This window comes from Schistocerca piceifrons, chromosome 4 (genome assembly GCF_021461385.2).
Source record: "Schistocerca piceifrons isolate TAMUIC-IGC-003096 chromosome 4, iqSchPice1.1, whole genome shotgun sequence".
In the NCBI taxonomy this organism is placed as follows: Eukaryota; Metazoa; Arthropoda; class Insecta; order Orthoptera; family Acrididae; genus Schistocerca; species Schistocerca piceifrons.
In genome coordinates, this window is record NC_060141.1 from 780,315,054 (window position 1) to 780,338,702 (window position 23,649).

The window sequence follows — 23,649 nt, forward strand, 5'->3', positions numbered from 1 at the left end:
GTCGTCCGCAATCGTGAAAGTTTTTATTTCTCCTCCATGGATTTGAATTCCTACTCCAAATTTTTCTTTCATGCATCTCGACTCCTATAACTACGATCTGCTTTCTGTAAAACTGTAAATAGCCCTTCGCTCCCTGTATTTTATCCCTGTCAACTTCATAATTTGAAAGAGAGTATACCAGTCAACATTATCAAAATCTTTCTCTAAGTCTACAAATACTAGAGACGTAGTTCCACTTTTCCTTTACGTATATTCTAAGATAAGTCGGAGGGTCAGTATTGCTTCGCGTGTTCCAACATTTCTACGGAATCTAAACTGATTTTCTCCGACGTCGAATTCCTCCAGTGTTTCCATTCGTCTGTAAAGAATTCGCGTTAGTATTTGGCAACCGTAACTTATTAAACTGACAGTTCGGCAAATTTCACACTTGTCAGTACCTGTCTTCTTTGTGATTGTAATTATTATATTCTCCTTGAAATCTGACGCTATTTTGCCTGTCTTATACATCTTGCTCATCAAATAGAGAATTTTGTCATGGCTTTCTCGCCCAAGGTTATCAGTAGTTCTAATGGAATGTTGTCTACCCCCAGGGTCTTGTTTCGACTTAGGTCTTTTAGTACTCTGTCTAAGTCTTCACACAGTATCTTATCTGATTTCATCTTCATCTATGTTTTGACAATTACATTTCGATAAATTTCATGTGAATGTTGTAATAGCATGGAGGCGTCGACTGTGTGAAACAAACATGAAAGGAACTATGACCAAAATGTGGCCACTTCTAGGTGCTACAATGTCCATGGATGACCTAGGGTACTCTCTTCTTGTTGTTGTATGAGAACAGACAAAATTATTCATCAGGCGCTTTTGACTTTTGTTGAGAAAGCATCACCAATAGTTATATCGCAAGCATTAAGAGTAGATGATACTTTCCGCGCGTTTGCTTTCTGTTGAATGAATGACATTTTAGATTAAGAATCACATAATCGAGATGATAGTAGTCAGAACTTCTTGTTCCTGGTGTCACGTTCTCATTGCAACTGCTCCATCTTTCATTTTATCAGAAGCTGAAATAAAAACTAAACTGCACCAACTTCCTTGATTAATTTTCATCGTTGCGTTTCAGTACCATTTTTCGGTCATCGCAATAGATTTCTTTGCATGATTTTGGTTTCTGATGTGAAAGTTTATGTTATTTAAAGATTGTGAAATTTATTTGTATATGTTCGCCTTTTGTAATATCTGTTATGTCGCCTATTCATTTGTGTATTATGTGATGCAGCTGGTGATAAGGAAAGCATACATTCGCATAACTGATTTCCGGCATATAATATTGAAATGAATGTTATTTACTCATAATGTAAATAGAATCCTGTGAGGCTGAAAAAGCGAATTGCATCCGGTGAATGAGTTTATAGGTTTGCAGTTCGCTTAACGCAGAAAAACAAAAACAACTACAAAAGCAACTGAAGAGGAGAGCAACACACATAATTTCCACTGCTCTTGATTTATAATGTGCGAGTCGCAGCCAGTGCATCTGGATATTATTCGTAACTATGTTGTAGGCCTAAATCATAGGTGCAGAGGTGCAAACTATTCTCATTGAATAGACATTTCTGCTTCCAGTCAACGTGGTCGCAGCCGGTGTTGCTATAACATTTAAGCATGGGCACAAGAAACACGTAGGATGAGCAAATGTATTCTTCCTGCCGCTAGTCTAAAGGAGAGTCGCATTTGTGTCTTAGCGTGCCAGTTTGTGACAAATTGGGATACTCTGGTTTATTAAAGGAATATTCTTTTGATGACGTTATTGGGATACGTTGAAATTCATTTGCATTAGTACAGAGCATACAAAGTACTGTTATTTCGTTATTTTATGAACAGAACAAATAAATATAAGAGAGAAAAGAAAATCAGCAGCAATATAGTCTCCAAATTATCTAAAATAGTATTACAGTGCTCGGATTGTTGGCCGACTTCAAGCCTGTAGACAATATTTAAGTAAACTTCTTCTCCTTGCGCATAATCATGCATCAGAGACAGGAGTTTGGCATAACGATATGGCGTGGGATCTCGTGAACTCTGCCATATACTATACCTGAGAATAGGTGGGTATTGGTACGCTATGCTGTATAATGGTATATTAAGACTCCAAGGAGGCTAGAATGGCGTTAAATTATACACGAACTACGCTTTCTTGTGTGCGTAGTACCAGTATGCATCGAAAGTATGCAGTGAATAGACCGGTATGGAACAGTATTTGCGTTGGGTAAGTTCGACAGGCAGTGGAATATGATACAATACAACTTTAGGATAATAATTGTGTGTAAACAATGGGATGAGTTTGAAAGATTTACTGAAGATTTTGCGGCACCTATGATGCCGTTCATGATCTTTATTTTGCATTTGTAAAGGGAAGTGTCACTGCAGAACTTACTAGAAAATTCAGTGTATTGACGTACCGCAAATGCGAACCAATGTCCACACTCGGCAAACGCGTTAGTCCTCCACTTCTGAGGTGTCACTGACGTTATAAACTGTCCTCTCATCTTTGAGGAGTAAACGATACCCCACAGCAGTGACAGTAACTGTTTGTAATAAGTATTTTTATCTACGCACAAGTTATTTCTGAAGGCATGAAGTGTGGAACCGTAAAGTGTGGAGCCTTATAGCAGTTTTTGAAATTTACTCTTGTGCCAATGTGAGCGTCATATATCAAAATATATCAAATTTTGAAACCAAGAAATTTATTTAACTAACATCCACTATTTAAAATCCTCATGTTAAGTGAAAAACACTGCCGCAGTTGTATGTTTACTTTGTATAAAACACGCGACCGATTTCGTGACGTTAGTTACATCATCTGGCGAAGCCAACTACAACATGATACTCGAGTACAATTGGTATTAAACTTTCCCCGCGATTCCTAGAACGGTCTGCAGTCAGCCTAGGCACTGTCTTGTACTCCAGTAGTCGGATCCACTGGAAGATCGTTCCGGCTACTGGCTCCCCTTGGAAATTTGTGGTAAGGTCTTATAGGGCCAAGCTGCTGTGGTCATCGGTCCCTAAGCCTACACACTACTTAAGATAACTTACGCTAAGGACGACACAAACAACCACGCCCAAGGGAGGACTCGAACCTCCGACGGGGGGAGCCGCGCGGACCGTGACAACATGCCCCTGATAGCGCTGCTACCACGTGTGGCACTGGTGCCCCTTTCGCATTAGTTTACAGTGGGCTGCGCAATGACTTTTAGAACTGAGTGAAATTCTAAGGATCGGAAAAAAGTTTAACACCAGTTGCACCCCACTATCGTGTAGTAATTGACTTCACCTAATGATGTAACTTTGCAAAACCGATCGTGCTTTTCAAATGAAATAACTATACAGCTGCAACTGCGATTCTCACTCAACCAAAAGTACAAACAGTATTTCTACTTCTTATACACTAGATTTTTTTGCAGTTATGTCAGTATATTCGAAATAAAACATACTGCAGTTTGATGGCAGAGTTGTCCGCAATGTAGCTGCATTAACTGCTATCGCAAAATTTTTAGGTAACGGTGGGTACAATAAACGAACTATCATCAACTGACACTTTCAGAAGCTAACCACTAATGGTTCACTTCTCCAAGCACCATATTAGCTGCTAAGATCACAATAATATTTCAGAAGTTTTCTGCAATGGTTCATGTGGTGTGCGTACTGTAAGGCCTTCGGTGCACACACAATCAGATATTTTGACTTGTCGCTCTAACGAAGTAGGTGAGTGACAGCAATATGTCTCTTGGTCTTATCGTGGCGTGTTTATCTTCTGCCGTTAGGTCAGACGATAGAAATGCCACTTGCACGCTTAGAGTAGCAGATTGACGGTGACGAACTTTAGACAGAACTTGATTAATTTTCACACACATTTATTAAAATAATAACAATCATAAACCTTACTTAACTTGATTCTGGATGCTATTTACAATTGACAAGCTGAAGTTCCTTTGGTCTTGGTACGTTAATCTTATTCTCACATATCTCTGATACTTGACAAAGTGTCTATACATTTCTCTTCATGGCTATGTACAGGAATATGATAATCTTATTAGGCGCAGACTAAAACCTGACTATAGACTGGTACAGACAAATGCAGACTCATGCAGACTAATGTAGACTGATGCAGACTGGTGCAGAAAAATGCAGACTGGTTAATCACAGGTCTGTACACTCGTTATAGTACCTCACACGATCAGGTATCACTGCGCGAGTGTGATCCGCGAGGAGAAAAGGTTCTACGTTAGCAGCAATCTCATTGGCCGCGTTACATATTAATACGCGGATCGGCGGAAACAGAAATTGGTCCGTCTCTAAGACAGCGCCATCTCGTAGTGCGGAGACGGACGAGCGCTGCGCCTGCGCTGTTGTGCTTAGCGGGCCGCGCTCTAGTGGGAAAGTTGTGTATGCGCTGACTATGCAGAACTATGTACACAACAATTCACTTCACCAAACAGCATTATAGACACTGATATAGTAGTGCGTCATGTTCTACACTAGAAAAATATAACTAATAATGTGGATTCTCCAACATGGCTTTTCATTCCTTTTAATTTTAGGCCTGCTTGAGATTATATTCCAACAACATTTCCCCTTGCCAACATGATAAACGTTGTCGGAATAGCGACTGAGGTAGAATGGCCACAAATATTAATAGTATTAGGAATCACTGTCAATAATTTCCATTGCACACATACAGCAGGAAAGAGGGACATAGGGGTGGTGGCAAGATGAGGGACGGTTGCGGCGTGGATACGGGCGTGGGTGAGAATAGGAGCGTGATTTATGAGAGTGGTGACGTATGAGGTCATGCCTTTACCCGATGTGTAGACAACTCGAATGTCAAAGGTCAAATCTGATCTAGAGTACTTGTTGCTCACTCTCCATGATCCGCAATCGCCACTGCATTCCGACCCACACACAATTTAGTTCAGTCCTTACTTTCGGTGTGTACCGTACAATTCTGAGATATGTACCTCGTGTAAGATTCCTCCCAATCAGATACTAGCCTAATCGTATGTTCCTTAAAAACTCCTTACATACTACCTCTCAGGCGAAGTTAAGTGGCGTGTATCTTGATCGGCAGGTTTTATTTAGAAATGTCAATGACGCAGTTACATACTTTTACTGTGGCAAAACCCGCACTCGGCATACCGACAATGCACTGTGCTAACATTTCACCGTAAAAAATAACAACAACTGAGAAGGTTTACAATCCCTTAGCCTCACAACCACAACATAGTAATTCTTCTCAAGACATCGTCTCTCTACAGCTTAGAGACTATTGCTGCTACGCAACAGCTTATGACGTTTGTGTGGCAACAATAACACCACCAGCAGCTTGTGTTGTTTTATTCAATTGGAGTATGATTCGGTGATATAATTGACCATTTTCAGGCTCCTAGATAGATGCAGCAGACATAGCATTACTACCCTATTTTTTCACTGAATTATGATTAGCCAGTTTACACTATATATGTTCATGTGAATACGCTAGTAATAAGACTGTGAAAGAGGACAGCTTCTAATAATACCCCAATGTTACATTTGGTAATAGCTGCTAAAAACCAAATAACCTGCTGTACTACTGATCAAGTGCAAGTTTGTGAAAGGTGTGTAAAGGTTTACTTCATATGATCTAAAATCCTACTAGGCTAAAATAACCTGATGGGAGAAAATACATTCATTTGAGGTCATACATATAAAACAGATAAAATGCTATAGTGTATAATGTTCAGCTGCAATGGGTGGGATATAAACTTATAATCAGCTAGTACTGTAAAACTACTTAACATTGAGTCGTATGGTGAAGGTCTTTTCCTGCAAGGTAGAAAAAATATTTCTGATGCAATATATAGGCGGTGATCAAAAGTCTCCATTTAGAGGCACTGATAGTAACAAGACAAAAGCGTCAAATTTTAGCCTTCCCTAAATTATTCAGAGCAGACACACGCACCGAAAAATAACTGTGTCGCATATGCTACAATGTTTAACAACAGAAGACGAATAATAGCAGATGAGGCACTTGCATAGAGTAGGTTACAACCACACATTAAAAATAATATACAGCGAAAGTAGTAAAATTGAAACACACCGTAAATAGCCTATCCATGTGGGGCAGATATGTATAAAATTTAATACGTTAGACATGGCTAACTCTATGACATTCTGTGTACTACGTCCAACTTAACAAATATGCGTACCAGATCGGGACTCTTACACACGTGGCCTATCATAACAGTGGGGTGCGTTTAGTAACTAGACACCACAACACAAATTATACATAAGTCCTCAACGAGACACTAGTGGGCGTATTATCTTACGCGAATGGTAAGAAAAATGCTTTAAGTCTTAATCGGTCTTTACTGTGTTTCACCCAGTATTATTCTGCCCCATCTCTGTAACAGTAACTATGACCTAGTAAAGGCGTAAATAATCGAGTCAGTCTGGAGCAGACGCCTGTCTGGAACATATGAAGCATGTCACAACATAACACGTGGCAATAACAAATGGCAGCATGAACGTCACTGCAAACCGGCTCTATGCAGCCAGCACGTCATATGCGTAATACTCACAATGGATCGGACACATAAAGAAACCAAAATGTCTTCACCTCTTAAACATAAGGCACCTACGCTTTCTGAGGTGAACGTCACCATACCTATAACAAAAGCAGCAGAAACTACCAGCGTCCATGAAACTAAAACTGGAACAACACAGAAACATAATCAGGCTCTCAGACGTAGGTCGTACGCTAAGAAAGACACAGTACCTGCACATACCTTACGTTTGTGGTGCGTCTGGTTGCTGCACATCAACTGAGATAATAGTATGGAGTAAAGCTGCAAACGTGCCAGAACTAAGATCGTGCCATAGTCATACACTTTCATCGCAGGGTGTGCTAACATCTGTCGGAATCAAGTGGGAAATATGCACGTTGTATACAGCATATGTAGTGAAAGACGGTTGTAAGTAATTTTACGACTTTGGCCACAAACAGCCGCCTTCCTTTGATGTTCAGTCATAAAATTATTGGCCAGTTGTAGTCCAAAATATTCCTTTTGTAGCGTTAATTAAAAAGCTGGTAAAGAGACATTCCGCATGGACGTGCTTTATTAATATACTTTGAGACTGTTATTAGTAAACATGAGAACTTTTTTGCAATCCTCCGTTTTTACCACGCACCAACGCTCTCTCTTGATGCGTTATCTTGAGTTTGTAACCCAAGTTCCTCATCTCTGAGCGACTGTTGTTGCAACTTCTGACCGGTTGGCCGTCCGATTCGACTCCTCTACTCTATCTAAAAGCAGAGTTTGCGCGATTTTTTGTGCACATTCCCCACTAATGGTATGACCAGAAAAATCACAATGCTAAATTGCGCATTTTAAGGTTCTTGGATTTCTTTCAGAAAGGACAGAAGTAATGAATCAAGGAAGTAACATGAGGGCTTGAAGCTCCTTTGATGAGGGGCCTAGAAATAGAGCACGACGAGGACTAGGAAGTTACAGGCCATATCGTTCTCAAATGTACCTCCGGGGAACTTCGTTGAGGGTTGAGGAAAGCTCAGGAAACCATATTATGGATGAGTAGACAGGGAAGCGAATCCTTTTTTCCTCGAATGCGTTTCCTTTGTGCTATTAGTGGAGCTTTCTCTCTCGGCGCTGATTCATGAGGAGTCACGTTCAAAACATATGTCTGACTCTCCATTCTATATGTAGGTAACACGTCCCACATATTAGAGTTACCTTACTTCTGTCTGGGAGATCCATACCTCACATGGTTTTATCTGACATTTGACTGAGGTTCCACCAGCTTACTGACATCTTCTTTTCATTACAGCCTCTGTATAGCTACTGGTAGCTCCTTTATGGATTGTATTTCTCCCAGAAACTCTTCATCATTTCTCTCCTGTCCCCTCGCTCATTTTCCGAGATCTTTCTTAGTCGTTTTCCTGCCTGCTCTACTGGTGAGGCTCTATACATTTCTTGTATCTTTCTCCGTCCTTTAACGGCGGTGTTTTTGTCGGTGTATACTTGATTCTGCACCTCGCTTTCCCTTTCCCTCTAATCTTCAGTTCGACAACCCGTATCTGCCACTCCTCTTGCTCTCACCGTTGTGCTTCTCCAGTTTTCTTTCCCTTCCACGTTAACCCCAGTTCAACAAGCCACTTGCTTCCGGTCTGTGCTCCGTTCTCCCCATTGTTTCCCACACCATTTTCGTTTGACATTCTATTCATATTCATGCTGGTAACATGCCCGCGACTGTACCCTTTCAAAAATGATTTCTTCTGATGATGTAGTCATTCTTCGGCACAGTTATTCTCGAGGTCTTTATATCTCTCACCACATCTTTCAGTACACAATATTTTCCCCAAGATCTTTCTTCCTCTTCTAGTCGTTCGGCACCATTATCTTCCTAGCGATATCGTCGCTGCCTCATACAGTAATGCATTCCGCACTATTATCTTGTAGTGTCTGATCTATGCTTCTGTAGATATAATCTTTTACTGTGTACATCTCTGGTCGCACATAAGGACCACCTTATCTTCTTCATTCTTTGTATCTTTGCCTAATTTCTCCTGTTTATTCATGTTATATACTCCCTCAAGTATTTCAGTTTCTCCACTTTTTACACAGTACTTTCTGGTATTTTCCATTTCCCAGTGGTACAAAATGTCTTCGTATTGTTGCAGGTGATGGTCAGTCGCATCAATTTGGCTAACTTTCTTAGTTTGTGGAGTTCTGTCTTTGTGCCTTCTTCTGTTACGCTATCACTATGTCATCCGCAAAGGCTAGGCAAGTAGCTTTATCACTATTGTACTCGTTTTTCTCAGCATGTATGTTTAGTATTCACTATTTCTGGTTTATTGCTTTCCTTTGTGTGATCACATTGTCCACATCCCTATTTGACATTGGTCTTGTTCTTCCGGTTGGGATCCTCTCAATCTTACCCTTGCATTTGTGTGTGTCAGAATTCCTATTAAGAGCTCTCACGTAGTTCCGTCTAGTTCTCCGTTCTTCAGGATTATTTCAAGAGTTCGTCTGTCGATGCCTCTCTGATATCCACAAAAGTTACTTACTGCCGACGGCCGCGGTGGTCTAGCGGATATAGGCGGGCAGTCCGGAGCCGCGCGACTGCTGCGGTCGCAGGTTCGAATCCTGACTCGGGCATGGATGTGTGTGATGTCCTTATGTTAGTTAGGTTTAAGTAGTTCTAAGTTCTAGGGGACTGATGACCTCAGATGTTAAGTCCCATAGTGCTCAGAGCCATTTGAACCATTTACTTTCTACCCGTCTTTTTTTTTTTTTTTTTTGTAGGGCCCTGTTGATAAGTTGATTCAGTGGAAGTATCTGTTATATGCATCCTCTTTTCTTCCTAAATCCAGCGTCATAGTCTCCCTCTTTCTATCCATTCGTCTACTGACGTGAAGAGTTTCCACAAGACTTTATAGCAACCTTTTGTACCGATTTTTGTTTATAGTTTTTTGCGTGTTTCTTGTTCTCTTTTCCGTTGTTCGTACTATGATCGTGTTCTTTTACTCTTCTGGTAAGACTATATCTGACATACAGTCTTCGTCATGCTATCTACCACCTTTTCGCCTTCCCACTTTATCATCTCTGTTCCTGTCCTGTCTCCTCCTGTCGCCTTATTAGTCTGTAGGTTACTTATGGCCTGGGTGGAACATACTGATATACAAAATAAACAGCTTTCATAATTCGTCATCACAAGTATGAATATCGGTAGCGTTGCGAACTGCAAGTCATAGAATATTTCTGGTAAGTACTGTGATGAGAATTGTACCTGATGTCTGTACCATTTGCATTGAAATTTATTGGTTAGTTTTAGTTATAGTGACTGTTTTGGAGGATACCAAATATTTATCTCATTGCTAATAGTTCAGCCTGTGTCACTATTCTTTTCGAGAAAGAATTTTTATTTAGTCCTCGTTCCCGAGTGGTTGCGCCAAACCTATGACACGAACACTTGCGCCCTCAATGTTCATATATGAATGGACCTCAAAAGAGTTGCACTTTTTAGACCTGTAATATTGTGCAACTAAATAGCTCACTGGGTTAGTGTGAGGGAATATAAATGTTAGTACTTCAGTACCCAGCTCTACCTAGAACTTTTTCTCACTTATAGCTTCGCCCATCTCTGCGTGTATGTCGAAAAGGCCAAACTGCACCATGGTTCGGAGTCCACATTACATCTAATGGAAATATCGAGGGAAGCCAGGGGAACACCACACCCAGTAAGACAATGGGTAGGAAAAAACTATGGTACTTAAATTAACCTACCAACTGATGACATATTGACACTGTTTACTAACGTTATCTCAAACGAAATATTAAAACTTCTAGGTTAACATGCACGTAGTGACGCCAGATTTGTTTTACAGGAGGAAGTGATGAGCAGAGTGGCAGTTAAGGGTAACATTTTACGTTATGTTAACGGCGAATGGCGTCGCTGACTGTCCTTCCTGTGTGCAGAGCCCGTGACGACGATCGTGGGCGAGCCGGACATGTACATCTACAAGGGCAGCACCATCAACCTGACGTGCATCGTCAAGCACAGTCCGGAGCCGCCACCAGCCATCGTCTGGACGCACAACACACAGGTGAGTGGGTGTCCCAGCGTGGACCAGGTCCCGCGCAATTCACAAAATGTAGTTCCCTGTAGATTGGACTTTCAAGCTGAATCCAAAAACGTAGGATCACAAAGTGCTTGAGATGTAAGTACATATTCTGCTGTCGACCTTACTGTCTCGCACGATTCGTGGAATAACACTCTCCCTTCAGTCGACACTCACAGATGGTATTACACAGTTAAGTAATCCGACGACCATTTGGCTCTCAACTTACCTTATACACTCAGACTGTTTACTAGGGTCACCAATCACATTTTACGTTCAGGATGGGCGTAATACAGGAGCTATTTTTCCTAGCTCGTATTCTACTTTGAATAATACCTTCCCTTCAGTCACTACTCAAACGCCGCGCTACACAGGCAATTACTCCTGCGACATTTTCGCTTTCGACTTACCTCATAAACTGTACTATATTAACGTCGCCAGCCTCACTTAACATTAATCTTGTTATACAAGAGATATATATATATTTTTTTAGCTGTGAACCTGAATGATTTCTTGTTTTTAAAATTAATTTACTATTCGACGCAGTCACGTTTGTTTCTAAGGATACGGCGGGTTTCGCCTGGTATCGATCATCATCAGCTCACAGAACACCCGAGGTGGTTCAGTGCCTCCGTTATGGAAAACCACGTTGTTACTTCGCAGAATGTAGAGACTATTAGCCGAGGTTGATTCATCTCACGTTAAGGTTTTTAGTCAGCAACTTAGTCGTTTATTAACATCGCCGCTAATTTATTATACGAAAGAGGTTTGGAAACTACCTGCGACTATAAGGGCTGACTGGTTCAGATGTCTGAACAAGCAGACATCTGGGAGAGTTTTTGGTTCATGTCGATAATATCCGGAAAACTATGCCACCATCACTCAACGACATTATTGAACGTGCTGCTGACAAAGACCGTAGGACATACGATGCTTCCGTTCTAATACTGTCTTTCGCTGCGTAGTGAACTCCACGATATCTTTATAATACTACCGTTTCACGTATTGTATAGTTAATCTTTTGTTCTTCCGATCTGCCATTTGTGAGCTACAGAAAACTAACGATATATCCATTAATATCGGTTTAGCTTTACGACAGATTCCATAAAGGACTTAAAGCCACCCAATATCTTATGAAGCAAACAGGAGGTGTGTGGCAACCTCCATACAAAGGGAAAAGGGGAAGACGCTGTGCAGAATGGAAAAATCAAGTGGAGAAGGAGATGCAACAAAGAAGTTGTGAATGGAAGTTTGTTCAAGGATTGAGAACCTTGGATAAAAGCTTTAGAGAAACGATCTAAAGAGCTCTGAACAACTAAGGAAAAAATTTAAAAAAGACCTGGTTTTGTGCACTTTGGAAAACCCATCAAAGTCGTTTTCCTATAATGAGATTAATATTATTGAGTCCAACTCCTCTGTTCTGGTCATAGTACAGACGTGTGGTCCAAAATGAAAAAGACACACACACACACACACACACACACACACACACACACACACACACACACACACACACACAACATACACTGCACATATATCTGATGGGACGTAGAAATGCACCTGTGAAGACTATTTACTACATAAATGACGTTCACATCTTCAACGGTGGGCTTTAGTTTGCCTCTATATTTGAAGTAACACCGAAGCTGAAAAACCTTGAAGATGAAGATGAAACCACATTTAGCAATCATGGCAGCTGAACCACCAAAACATACACTATTGATCCTTTAAGAATACCCGTTATCTCTGTCACGTGGGAGGTCACCTTGCACGGACTGTAGACGTGTGGTGTAGGACAGCAACCCATCAGCTCATAGCCCGTTTTTCGCGGTTCACTGATCGCCCATAAGTATCACACCCTCCTAACAGACCATCTTCAACGGATGTTAGGAGACGTTCCTCTTCAGATTAGGAGGAACCAGTGGTACCAACATGACGACTGCCCAGCCCATAGTGCACGAAGTACTACAGCGTGTGTTAACGATTTGTTCCCAAATCCTTGGACTGGACGCAGTGTTGACTTTCTTCTGTGGGGAAAGGACATACCAACTATACCCGATGATCCGCAATTACTGCAGCCTGCTCGGACATCTCCACTGAATTGCTAGCACGTCTACAGCAAGCGTTTTATACCAGACGGAAAGCATGTATTGCCGCTGCCGGTGGTCGTTTGGAACGCAATCTGTGATGGTCACTTGTCTCGTTACTGGTCAGAATCCACGTAACTAGTGTATTCGCTTGTGTTGATCTTTAGTGTGTGCTACCACAAGTATTGTACATGTGGGAACTTTCGAAAATACGATATCTTGTAAACGAGTTGTACTAGAATCCTGTTACAAATATCACTGAGTATCTAACTTGCACTATTTTAGTTGGTTAACTGTAACAGGCATTGATATATTTAAAAAGTATACGTTATCACAAAAAAATACAGTTTCTAACAGTTATTGAAGTATGTTGGTTGGCTAATAATACGAGACCCTGAGTAACAGTCCATTCCGTGAAAACCGCACACCATTAGCCCTTTCCATTTCTGCAATATTTGTAGTACAAGTTTTAGTTGTTTCACCTTGTATAATTGTAGCCTAGCCTTGCCCCATTTCCTACACCTGAATTCCACATTTCTCTCTAGAATACTTCCCCAAAAGCATAGTTGAAGAGCAAGACGATCGTCAATCTCCTTGTCTAACTCTTGTCCTGATTACAAAGGTATCAGACATCTCTTCTATGAACGTCACATCGGAAGTGGTGATGGTCAGGGTTGGTTGCATAATCGTTTTTTTTTCTCGTTATCTAAACAAAGCTCTGAAAAAATTATAAGTAGCATACTTCGATCAATTGTGTCGTGCGTCATATGTCTGTTTCACTATACCCATACATATTATAAAAATGTATGTAAGCGTGTTCCATGTGTCCGAAACTACTAATTCAATTTCAGCCGAACTTGGAACACGTATCCGTTACTGACTGGAAAGAATCATTGTGGGCAGGAGAACGCCGAACCTATAAAAGGGGTGAGGATATGGGGTGAAAGAGAAGCGTAGTGCACGACACGTAACTAGACACAATAAATTCAAGCAGTATTTCAGAATGAGAGCACTTACCGACTTGCAGCCAACTTCACACATAATTTCAATCCTTTACGAGACTTTTTCTCGCTGAGACCCCGATAAAAATGATGAAAGGACAAAAGTTGATTTGATTACTGCGTTTTCGCTGTTCGTGCAGTAATAGCGCCGCTTCAGGCATCTTTTAGTTTATTGTTTCTTTATACTAACTCCGTTTCCAACATACTTTGCAGACAGTATTCGCATGTACCACTGAATGCTCTGGCAAAAATATTATAAGACAGTTTAGGAGATAGGACGTCATAAACACTGAGATGTGTGAAAAACTGCATCACGCAAGACGTTTTACTTTATTGTATGTTACTACTAATTCGGTTCGCAACACGCAGCCCAGACAGAATCCACATATACCACTGGCTATATCTGTAAAAATATACCATTGTACAACATAATGCCAGAGTGATATGACATCTTATAAAATATATGTGTGAAGCGAAACTGCAGGGGGAATTGCATTAGAGATACAGGTGAAATACCTGTACACGTGTACAAACATGTGTGAAATAAAGTGTGCATGAAATATGTGTGACACGTGTGTACGGTGGCAGAGCTAGGGGTAAAAACATCCTCCAAACCCCTTCTCCGATTTCAGCCGAACTTCGTACACATACTACTTACTATTTGGAATAAAATACTGTAGAGGTAAGAACCAGCAACATCCAGATCAGGTGATGGAAATATCGTGGAGAGAGAATGGGGGAGTAGGTGAACAGAGGCAAAGGGGATACGAGAAGATGGACACTACTAGCTGGGAGGAGTAGGTGGACAGAGATGGGGGGTGGGGGAAATCGACGGAAAGCGACTAGGAGCAGATAGACAGGGAGAGGGGCAGGAATAGGTAGACAGAGAATAGGGGAGGAGATGCAGGGGTGAGGAAGAGTTAGTGTGCCGAAGGAGACGACTGGCGGGGGGTGGGGGGGGGGAGGGGGGGAGAAACGGGATACGTACAGATGGGTAAGGACCACATCGACAGTGTTAGAGGAAGATGGACCAAAGAAGAGGAGGAAATGGCGAAAGACGAGGTGAGGGCAGAAGGACAGAGAGGGGGCAGGAGGACGTGGACAGATAATGGAGGGAGAGGGAGGTGGTGATGTTCAGGGCGGAGGTGAGTAAGAGATGGACAAATAGGGGGGAGAAGAACGTGAACTAGGGACGGAGGAGGAGAGGGATTAGCCTACTATAGATAAATAAATACTCAGACAACGTAGCGTTTCTCAATAGTAAATTATGTCATTTTCAGTCGAATCTTCTCCATCACACGCAATATTGTCCCTCTCGTCCAAGAAACTATCTCCAGAGCTTTCTTTCAAATACGTCGAACTTTATTTTATCCAGCACCTTATATGAGCACAAGACTAGCATATATGCGTATATATGCGTTTTTGAGCACAATTCTAGTTTCCCAGCTGCTTGGATTTTACTTTTTTTTTAACCCACGGTTTTTGGCGGGCAATTTTCGTTGTTAGTTGTCAGAGCTGACGTAGTCCTTACAGCCTACATCTCACCAAAAGTAAGTGGAACTATCCACATGAGACTAACGTGAACCACTTACTGTGAACCTGGATTCATTAAGATAATCGTCTTTGGTTTCCATTCATTTATTTGTCGGTTAGACATTCTAGCAGTTCTTTCAAGTCTTGCTAAGGCTTCTTTCGTACCTCTTGCCGTTCTTGGAATTATATCTATACCATTTGCGTATTTCTGCACCTAAACTGACAGCTACAGGATAAGCCCTCTTGTACTGATACCTGCTTCTTTTATTACAGTTTCAAAGGCTATATTAAGCCAAAGGCAGGGAAATGAATCTCCCTTCCTTTCGCCGATTTTGTGTTCACAGCACCTGATAACGTATTTTGTAACTTTAATTGAATCCTGTTATTTTATATCGCATATTTCACTAAGGCGTCAGTTTATTATGAATCTGTAATTGTTCCATTCTTATACATAGATCTCTTCTGCCAGTACCGTCATAGGCTGATCCCATGTCTATGAAGACTTGGTGTGTATCATTCATAAATTACTTACACATGTTAGTATTTACCGAATCGTGAAGATACGATCACCATTAAATCTTGCTTGACGAAATAGACATACATAATCACCAACAGCATTTACAATATAAAGCTCAGGGCTACTAGAGGGGACGTTGAAGAATATGTCGTATGCAGTAGGTACAGGCCAATTCTCCTACAGTTAGTGCACACCGTGTGTCACCTTCCCCATGTATTGGGTTTACGATACATTCCGTTCGTCAGGGATACTTTCATTTAGCAGTACCTTAATTTCAAGATTACACTGTAATGATATTCTGTCTTCCTGGACGTACAGATTGTGATTTCAATGGACTCGGCCACTTGCGGTCGGCCGAAGGCGTCTCTAAAGGCGATTCGTGCATTCATTTCACTGCGGATTACTGACGGTGTTTCTGCAGATATGAATGCATCCCGTGATGTTGCTGGCTGTCTGAGAGCGTGGCGAAACTATCTGAGAAGGAGAATTAACAATGAATGTGAACGCTTTGCCAGATATTGACATGACGTCAAGGGGTAAGTGCGAAGTGATGTTCGTTGTCAGCGATCTGGTGTGGCTACGTAATGGGGAACAGCCCATTGATCTGTCGAGGCCTTCGGTCCGTGACTCGCTTCCAACTTCCGCTCATTCCTTATTCATGTGCTGACCGTGCGCTCCGTCTGGTTTTCAACGGCCCCGAGAGCACAGGGTACAAACAGACTTTTCCACCTCGGTGACGAAATAATGTACCATGATCGAAAAGTTGCCAGAGTGCAGAGAAAATAAAATATACGACCCATTCCTAAGCTGCAGAAGGAAACTGATACTCTGTACACAGTTACGCAATTAGGTCTCCATATGTGATCTGTAAAATTACTGAATCAGTCTTCATATCCACTATATTAGCAACGTTATGGCGATTGATCCAGAAGTAGGCCTCTTAATTTTCGGATTCTTGTGGTGAATAGGCGTCTTACAACCCCTCCAGTGTGGTGTGCAACAAGTGTGTAGCCTAGAGTCCCCAAGTTTCTTCGTTCTGTCTCAGAAGTGACCATTCACCTGCGAGAAATGTTCCAGTTTTATACAAAATTCAATAACATTTATTAGGAAATTAGCAGAATATTGTAATTAACTATAGCTATCGGTGAAAGTCATTCACTTCAAACAAATATATCAGGTTTTTCGCCGACAATTGTTTTCAGTAATAGTGGGGGCATGGAACAAAGTAATGATGAAAACCCGCAAGTGATGAAACGTATCTAAACTTCATGTTCGGTAGACCAGCCGAAGAAAAGTTTTACTGCAAACCTGCTAACATTGTGTAAGTCCCTACGAAAGTTGAAACAGAGTCAAAGTTCTTCGATGATGATTGTCAAATTAAGTTGGAATTTGCCACTGGATATCACTCGGCTCAACAAGCCTCGACTGTGGCCGAAAAACTGGAAGTATGACGTAACCACCACCGAAATTTTTAACTACCCCCACTTGCTGGTTGCCTAAATTTTCTGGTTATCGTCATAGTGCCAACAATGCTAGATGCTGTTTTCACTGTCAGAAAATAAATGTATGGTGTGACCAAACATCATACAGAGTGTCAGAGAAACTACAGCGTCACTCGTAACTAGCAAGCCAAGACTTTCTCAGCACTTCCGGAATAAAATAGTCTCCCAGAACGCCCGGAACAATAGTCTACCAGCACTGTCCGAACTAGAGCCTCCCTGGCCTGCTGGGACAAGGCTTCCCCTGCACTTCCTGGACAACAGTTCACCTGCACTCCCTGGAAAGGCGCCACTGTACTACCTGGACAAGGATCCCCCTACAGTGGACAAACGTCTCACAGCAGTGCTAGGACGAGAGTCTCCAAGTACTGATGGGTGCCACAATGAGCTAGAATGAGCGTCCTCTACAGTGCCAAAATAAGAGTCTCCCACTCTGAGTACTCGTGAATCTCCCCAGTCACCTGGATCAAGAGTACCGGCACACGTTGGATTGAGCGTCCCCCACTCCATCAGACTGACAGACCCTCCACGTGGTTGGGTAGAGAATAGCCCCATACTGTCGGGAAGATAGCCTCACACACCGTCAGCATGAGAGATTTCCCCCCCCCTCCCCACCCCGCCACAGGAATACTTCCCTTCCTCTCCCTCAAGTGCACGAGTAAGAGTCCCCAGCACAGCGGAAACGAGATTTACCCCATGCTACTGCAACGACCTTCCCTCCACACTGACGGAACGACACACTGACCGATATTAAACTCTCCCACCTCCCTTAAGCTGACGAACGAGAAATCCCGTCACTGACTGTCTAGTTCTATATTCTCAACTACTGTACATACCATTAAACAGGGTGGTCAAAACAGTCTGAACGCTTGTAAGGATGTTGCAGGGTAGGTTGTGCTATGGTTATAAAGAGAAAAAATTCGATACGTTACGCCGTTTCCGATTAATTAGAATTGAAGTTAACCAATCAGGTATTTGTGCGCGCAAACCCAAGCAGGCTGCAGAGGTACTGTTGCCAAACGAGTTCTTCATTTGGTAAGCTGAAACTGCCAACGCCCCCCCCCCCCTAGCAAAAAAAGAAAAAATACCACATGAAATCTTTGGATGGTAGCGAGTTCGATCCTTGCTACCATCTAATTTCCAATTTTTGTATCGCTCTCTCTTCCAGTTTGAAGAAACCAGATGAATAACACGTTTGGCAACACCGTCTCTGACAGGCTGCTTGAATCTGCCAGCGCAACGACCTGAGTGGCTACCCTGAACCCTAATTACATCAGAAAAGGTCCAAATCATCGATTTTTGATTTATGAGGTCAACCTACTCTGCAACATTCTCACACGCTTTATATATATATATATATATATATATATATATATATATATATATATATATATATATATATATATATATATATATATATATGAAAAATTTATGTTTTGTGGGTGTCCCGATGCTTTTGATCACATACTGCACAATGAAAAGATTATAGAACCTAATGCCGAATCCTGGCGGACGCCTAGTTCTGCCTGCCAGCTTTGTCATTTGGCCGATGTATTGCTTGCCACAATTGTAACTGATGATATAGAATCCAGGTGTGTGTAGCCCTAATTTCTCTTTCATTGAGCCGAGCAGATTTTTAATTTTAGCCGATGCGCGGTAAATGGTTTTGATGTTGTTTTTCTCAAAAATCCTGCCGGTCTTGTCCGTGGGGGGTCCAGTGTAAGGAAGGAACACCAGATGGTTTGTGTCTTCATAGGGGTCGTCTTCTGTCTTCTTCTTGTTCCAACGGAGAGCGTGTCTTATTTGTGTCTTCGAGTAGCCGCTGCGGTGAAAGATTTCCCGAAGACGCTGCAAATCAGTGGGTAGGGCCTTCAGGTGGATACGAGTGTGTCTCATGCTCTGTGCATCAAATTGATGAGCACGGATTTCCGTTGTGGTGAGTGATGGCAGCTACTGGCGTTTAGGTACAGGTGCGTGTTCGACTTCCTTCTGTAGACATAATATCCCAGCGTGCTATTAGTTTTCTTCTTTATAAGAATATCGAGGAAAAATTAGCAACTGTTTCCTTTTACTTCCATGGTAAAATTTATACTGTCGTGTATGCTGATAAGGGGGTCACGAAATTCTCCCATGTGTCGTCAGTATGTCGAAAGAACGCCTCTGGATTTAGGGATTCTTTTTTCAAGAGCCGTTTCCTCTATATGCCTGGCGCTAGGGGCATGCCGAAGCGACTCCGTCTATAAACAGTGTTGCACGATTTTCCGTAATATTTAGTTCGCATTGTAACAAAACGCTATAATAGCAGAACTGTGGCGATAAATCGCATAACCCCATTCGTGTTTTATCCAGTGCGTCGTTACACACCCACGTTTCGGGAAGACAGGTGTCGGCTCCGGCGACAATACGTTATTGTTACTACCGTAATTGTGGTATACTAAACGTTCTGGTACAGTGTATAGTTGACATAGTACTCCCGCACGGAGATTATGCAGCAACGTACTTTATTTAATATAAACTCTCTCTGCAGTGTGTCAAGGAATCGTAATTTATTCGCTGGACGGAGACGTTAAGCTTGATATCTCCCTTCTCGACGTTCTGGAGGAATAATCACCTTTTCGTTTCCTTCATTCCAGTCACATCCATAGCAATTCAGACTCACCACATGTAGCAACTGCAGCCCTCTGGATGTTACACAGCCCTTTGGATGTTACACATAACATAAAGGCAACGTAAAATGATTTTCACCTGGAATTTTCTCCAGATAGAATAAATGACGCCTTAGTCGCCATATTGAATTGTCGTTGTGTTTAGGTAATCTACTGCTTGAGAATGTCATAAACATGGCGCTAAAGTCGACGATAAATTAAATTTTTATTTTTGACAAAAGCTCATATGACCAAAGAATCGGTGGTTTAACCCTAGAGATCCGTAAAATGAATTGTATATCAGAAGGGAATCTAACCTTGGTGAGACCCTGTGGAGTCTGAATGTGAGGAAAACAAATGGAGTGCACAGACAACATGATTGTTAGCGCACTGCACGTAGAAGAAAAGGGTCCTGGGTCGGTTCCCAGTCTGAAAAAATGTCTTGAATCATCACAACTCTTTCAACAAAAACACAATAAGCTGAAAAATATCATTCGAAACTGCGTGTATTCATAATTGTATAACAATTACATTTAATTTCAATACCTACCACCAACTTTCTATATTTGATAAGCTTGCCCCAAACTTGATTTCTAGTCCACATTGGCGAATAATCTTTTTCTTATTGTATTCGATGCCGATTCCTTCAACGAAGCACATTTTCAGGAAAATATTACCTGCCATTGTCACCAACGTTGATAACGTCTCTGCTTCTTCCTCTGTTCTGACAATCGCTTTGTCTTCTCGTGTCATTTCCCTGGCCGTCATTTGTTTGTGTACTTCAGGGAACTGCATTGTCGATTAGAGGCCCTCATTTGTTATGCAGCTAAAATCATTCTGAACCACTACGATGTTAACCTTTAGTGTTGGTAACAGTTTCGATGATTACAGATCGTCAGCAGGGATATGGAGTTTTTCCATAGCAGTTTCTTTGTCGGTACACAGATGACATTACGACCTAGAACGTATAACATCAGTGACAGGAACTTGGAGACAGTGTTTAATACAAAGAGTGAAAACATTGTCAGCTATTACGCTCAGGCTGTTAATGTAATACGTGAAAGCGTGCCTGATTCGCCCAGTTGATAAAACGTAAGGCGCTACCATTGATGTATCTACCACTGTTAGAACGGCATGTAGTAAACGACCAACTAACGCCTGCATTGTCAGACATGAACTAGTCTGCACTATTTAACTGAAGCCGAAAGACATCAGTCAGAGACACCGACACAATAGCATACGTCAACACCACAAACAAAATGTTCGCTAACATTAGAAACTGACTTGAGAGACGATATGTTCCTTGTAGAAATATTCGCCGAAGAGCTAAAGAAACTTGCACACCTGCCTAATATCGTGTAGTCCTCCCCGCGAGCACGCAGAAGTGCAGCAATACAACGTGCCATGAACTCGACTAATGTCTGAAGTAGTGCTGGAGGAAACTGACACCATGAATCCTGCAGAGCTGTCCATAAATCCGTAAGAGTACGAGGGGATGGAGATCTCTTCTGAGCAGAACGTCGCATGGCATCCCAGGTATGGTCAATAAGGTTCATGTCAGGGGAGACTGGTAACCAGCTGAAGTATATAAACTCAGAATAGTGTTCCTCAAACCACTGTGTGGCAATTCTGGGTGTGTGGGGCGTCGTACTGTCCTGCTGAAATTACCTAAGTCTATCGGAATGCACAATGGAGCCGATGCTTACGTACGTGTCACCTGTCTGAGTCGTATCAAGGGCTCCCATATCATTCCACCTGCACACTCCCCACACCATTACAGAGCCTCCACCATCTTCAAGAGTCCCCTACTGACATGCAAAGTCCTTGAATCCATGATGTTGTCTCCAAATTCGTACACGCAGTTCCGCTCGTTACAATTTGAACCGAGGCTCGTCCGACCAGGTAACAAGTTCCCAGTAATCAGCAGTCCACTGTCGGTGCTGACGGGCTCAGGCGAGGTGTAGAGCTCTGCGTCGTGCAGTCGTCAGGGGTACACGAGTGGGCCTTCAGCTCCTAAAGCCCATTATCGAAGAAGTTTCGTTGAATGGTTCGAACGCTGACACTTGTTGAAGGGTCAGCATTGAAATCTGCAGCAATATGCAGAAGGTTGCACTTCTGTCACCATGAACGATTCTCTTCAGACCTCGTTGGTCCTATTCTTGCAGGATCTTCTTCCAGCCGCAGCGATGTCAGAGATTTGATGTTTTACCGGATTCCTAATATTCACGGTACACCGGTGAAATGGTCGTACGGGAAATTCCCCACTTCATGGCTAACGCGGAGATGCTGAGTCCCATCACTCGGGCCCCGACTGTAACACCACGTACAAACTCACGTAAGCCTTGATGACCCTGCCATTGTAGCAGCAATAACTGATCTAACAACTGCGCCACACACTTGTTGTCTTATATAGGCGTTGCCGACTGCAGCGCCGTATTCTCCCTGTTTATATATATGCGTATTTGAATGTGGATTCCTATACCAGTTTCTTTGGAGCTTCTGAGTGTGTGTAGTTAAAAGAAAAGTGTGATGCTGTAAATATTGTATATGACAATAGTACCCATATAAATGGTGGTACAATAATTTCCCAGTCAGAACTTGAAAAAGATAATGAAACATGTCACACGCAGAATACCCTGTCGTTTGAATGGCTAGGAAAAGTATATATGCTACTTTTAGGTGATACAACGCTGGAATAACGAGTGAGGAAACTGAAAAGTGCAGTTACACTCGGTGTGGTAAGAGGCGGTAATGTCTGACTGGAGGGGTGTAGAGTAACCAATGCTGACAGCAATGAAGGCTTAATTCAGCTCCGGTGCTCGCTTTGTAGTGGCTCAGCGAGGAAGAACGCACCTCACTCTGTTGGCTGCTTCTGGCGAAGACGAACGGGCGGCGGATTCCGCCGTGGCGAGAGGATGCAGCGTAGACAGCCCTGTGGAGGACCGGCAGCCTCTGTAGGCCACGGCCATGACGTCAGCACCGCGCTACAACTGGGTCGGCGGTGGCACTTTGCGCAGCCCCTCGGCCTTTCACACGTTAACCGCGGCGGCACGCTGGGACTGCTGGGTGCAGGAATCGGCTGTCGGCTGTCTGCCCTCTGGCTAGAATCGGTTGGTGGCTAGCGCTGAGGTACGAAGCCCTAAGGGGTACGTAGCGCAGGCAGCATCAAGTGCAAATGGCAGGTTAGTGGTGTTGTGGCGCTAATTCCCGTGAGGAACTCATTGCTGGTGGCGACAGCTGCGTGTCTGTTGCTGGTGATGCCCAGTAGTATCACTGTCTGGCGTGGCCCAGGCGTCGTAGTGGCTCTGCTGGGCGCTAGTAAAGGAAAGCATCTCTGCTTCAAAATTCAATAGTATTTATATTGGTCAGAGGTCCGTTTGATTCACTGAAACCAGACACTTAGTGACATCACACATAACAAGGGACTTGCTCATATGTGGTGTCACTGATCCACCTGCAATGGTTATTACTGACAAGCGGTGCAGTTTTCCGCTCAGTGCAAGTAGCCGCATTTTGTAATCCCCTTATGTGCATGTTATTCTGACTCAAGCGTCGCTACACAGTGGCGACTAGCCTGTGGACCCTAATGCAGTAAGTCACAGTGTCTTTATCATTAACTTCTTACAACTTTTGCTGAAAGATTGGGTAACAACAGTACACAGCCCCACTCCGCAGAGACACAGCGCTTCAAGTCT

The 23,649-nt window shown here is 42.5% G+C and overlaps 1 protein-coding gene across 1 annotated transcript in view; it reads left to right on the forward strand.

Annotated features, from left to right (window-relative positions):
• The window catches only part of LOC124796166 (zwei Ig domain protein zig-8-like), a 207,568-nt gene that overhangs the window by 91,945 nt on the left and 91,974 nt on the right, over nucleotides 1-23,649 (forward strand). Inside the window, exon 4 of the mRNA XM_047260257.1 lies at nucleotides 10,530-10,657. Coding sequence (XP_047116213.1) covers nucleotides 10,530-10,657 — 128 coding nt within the window. The remainder of the gene's footprint in view (nucleotides 1-10,529; nucleotides 10,658-23,649) is intronic.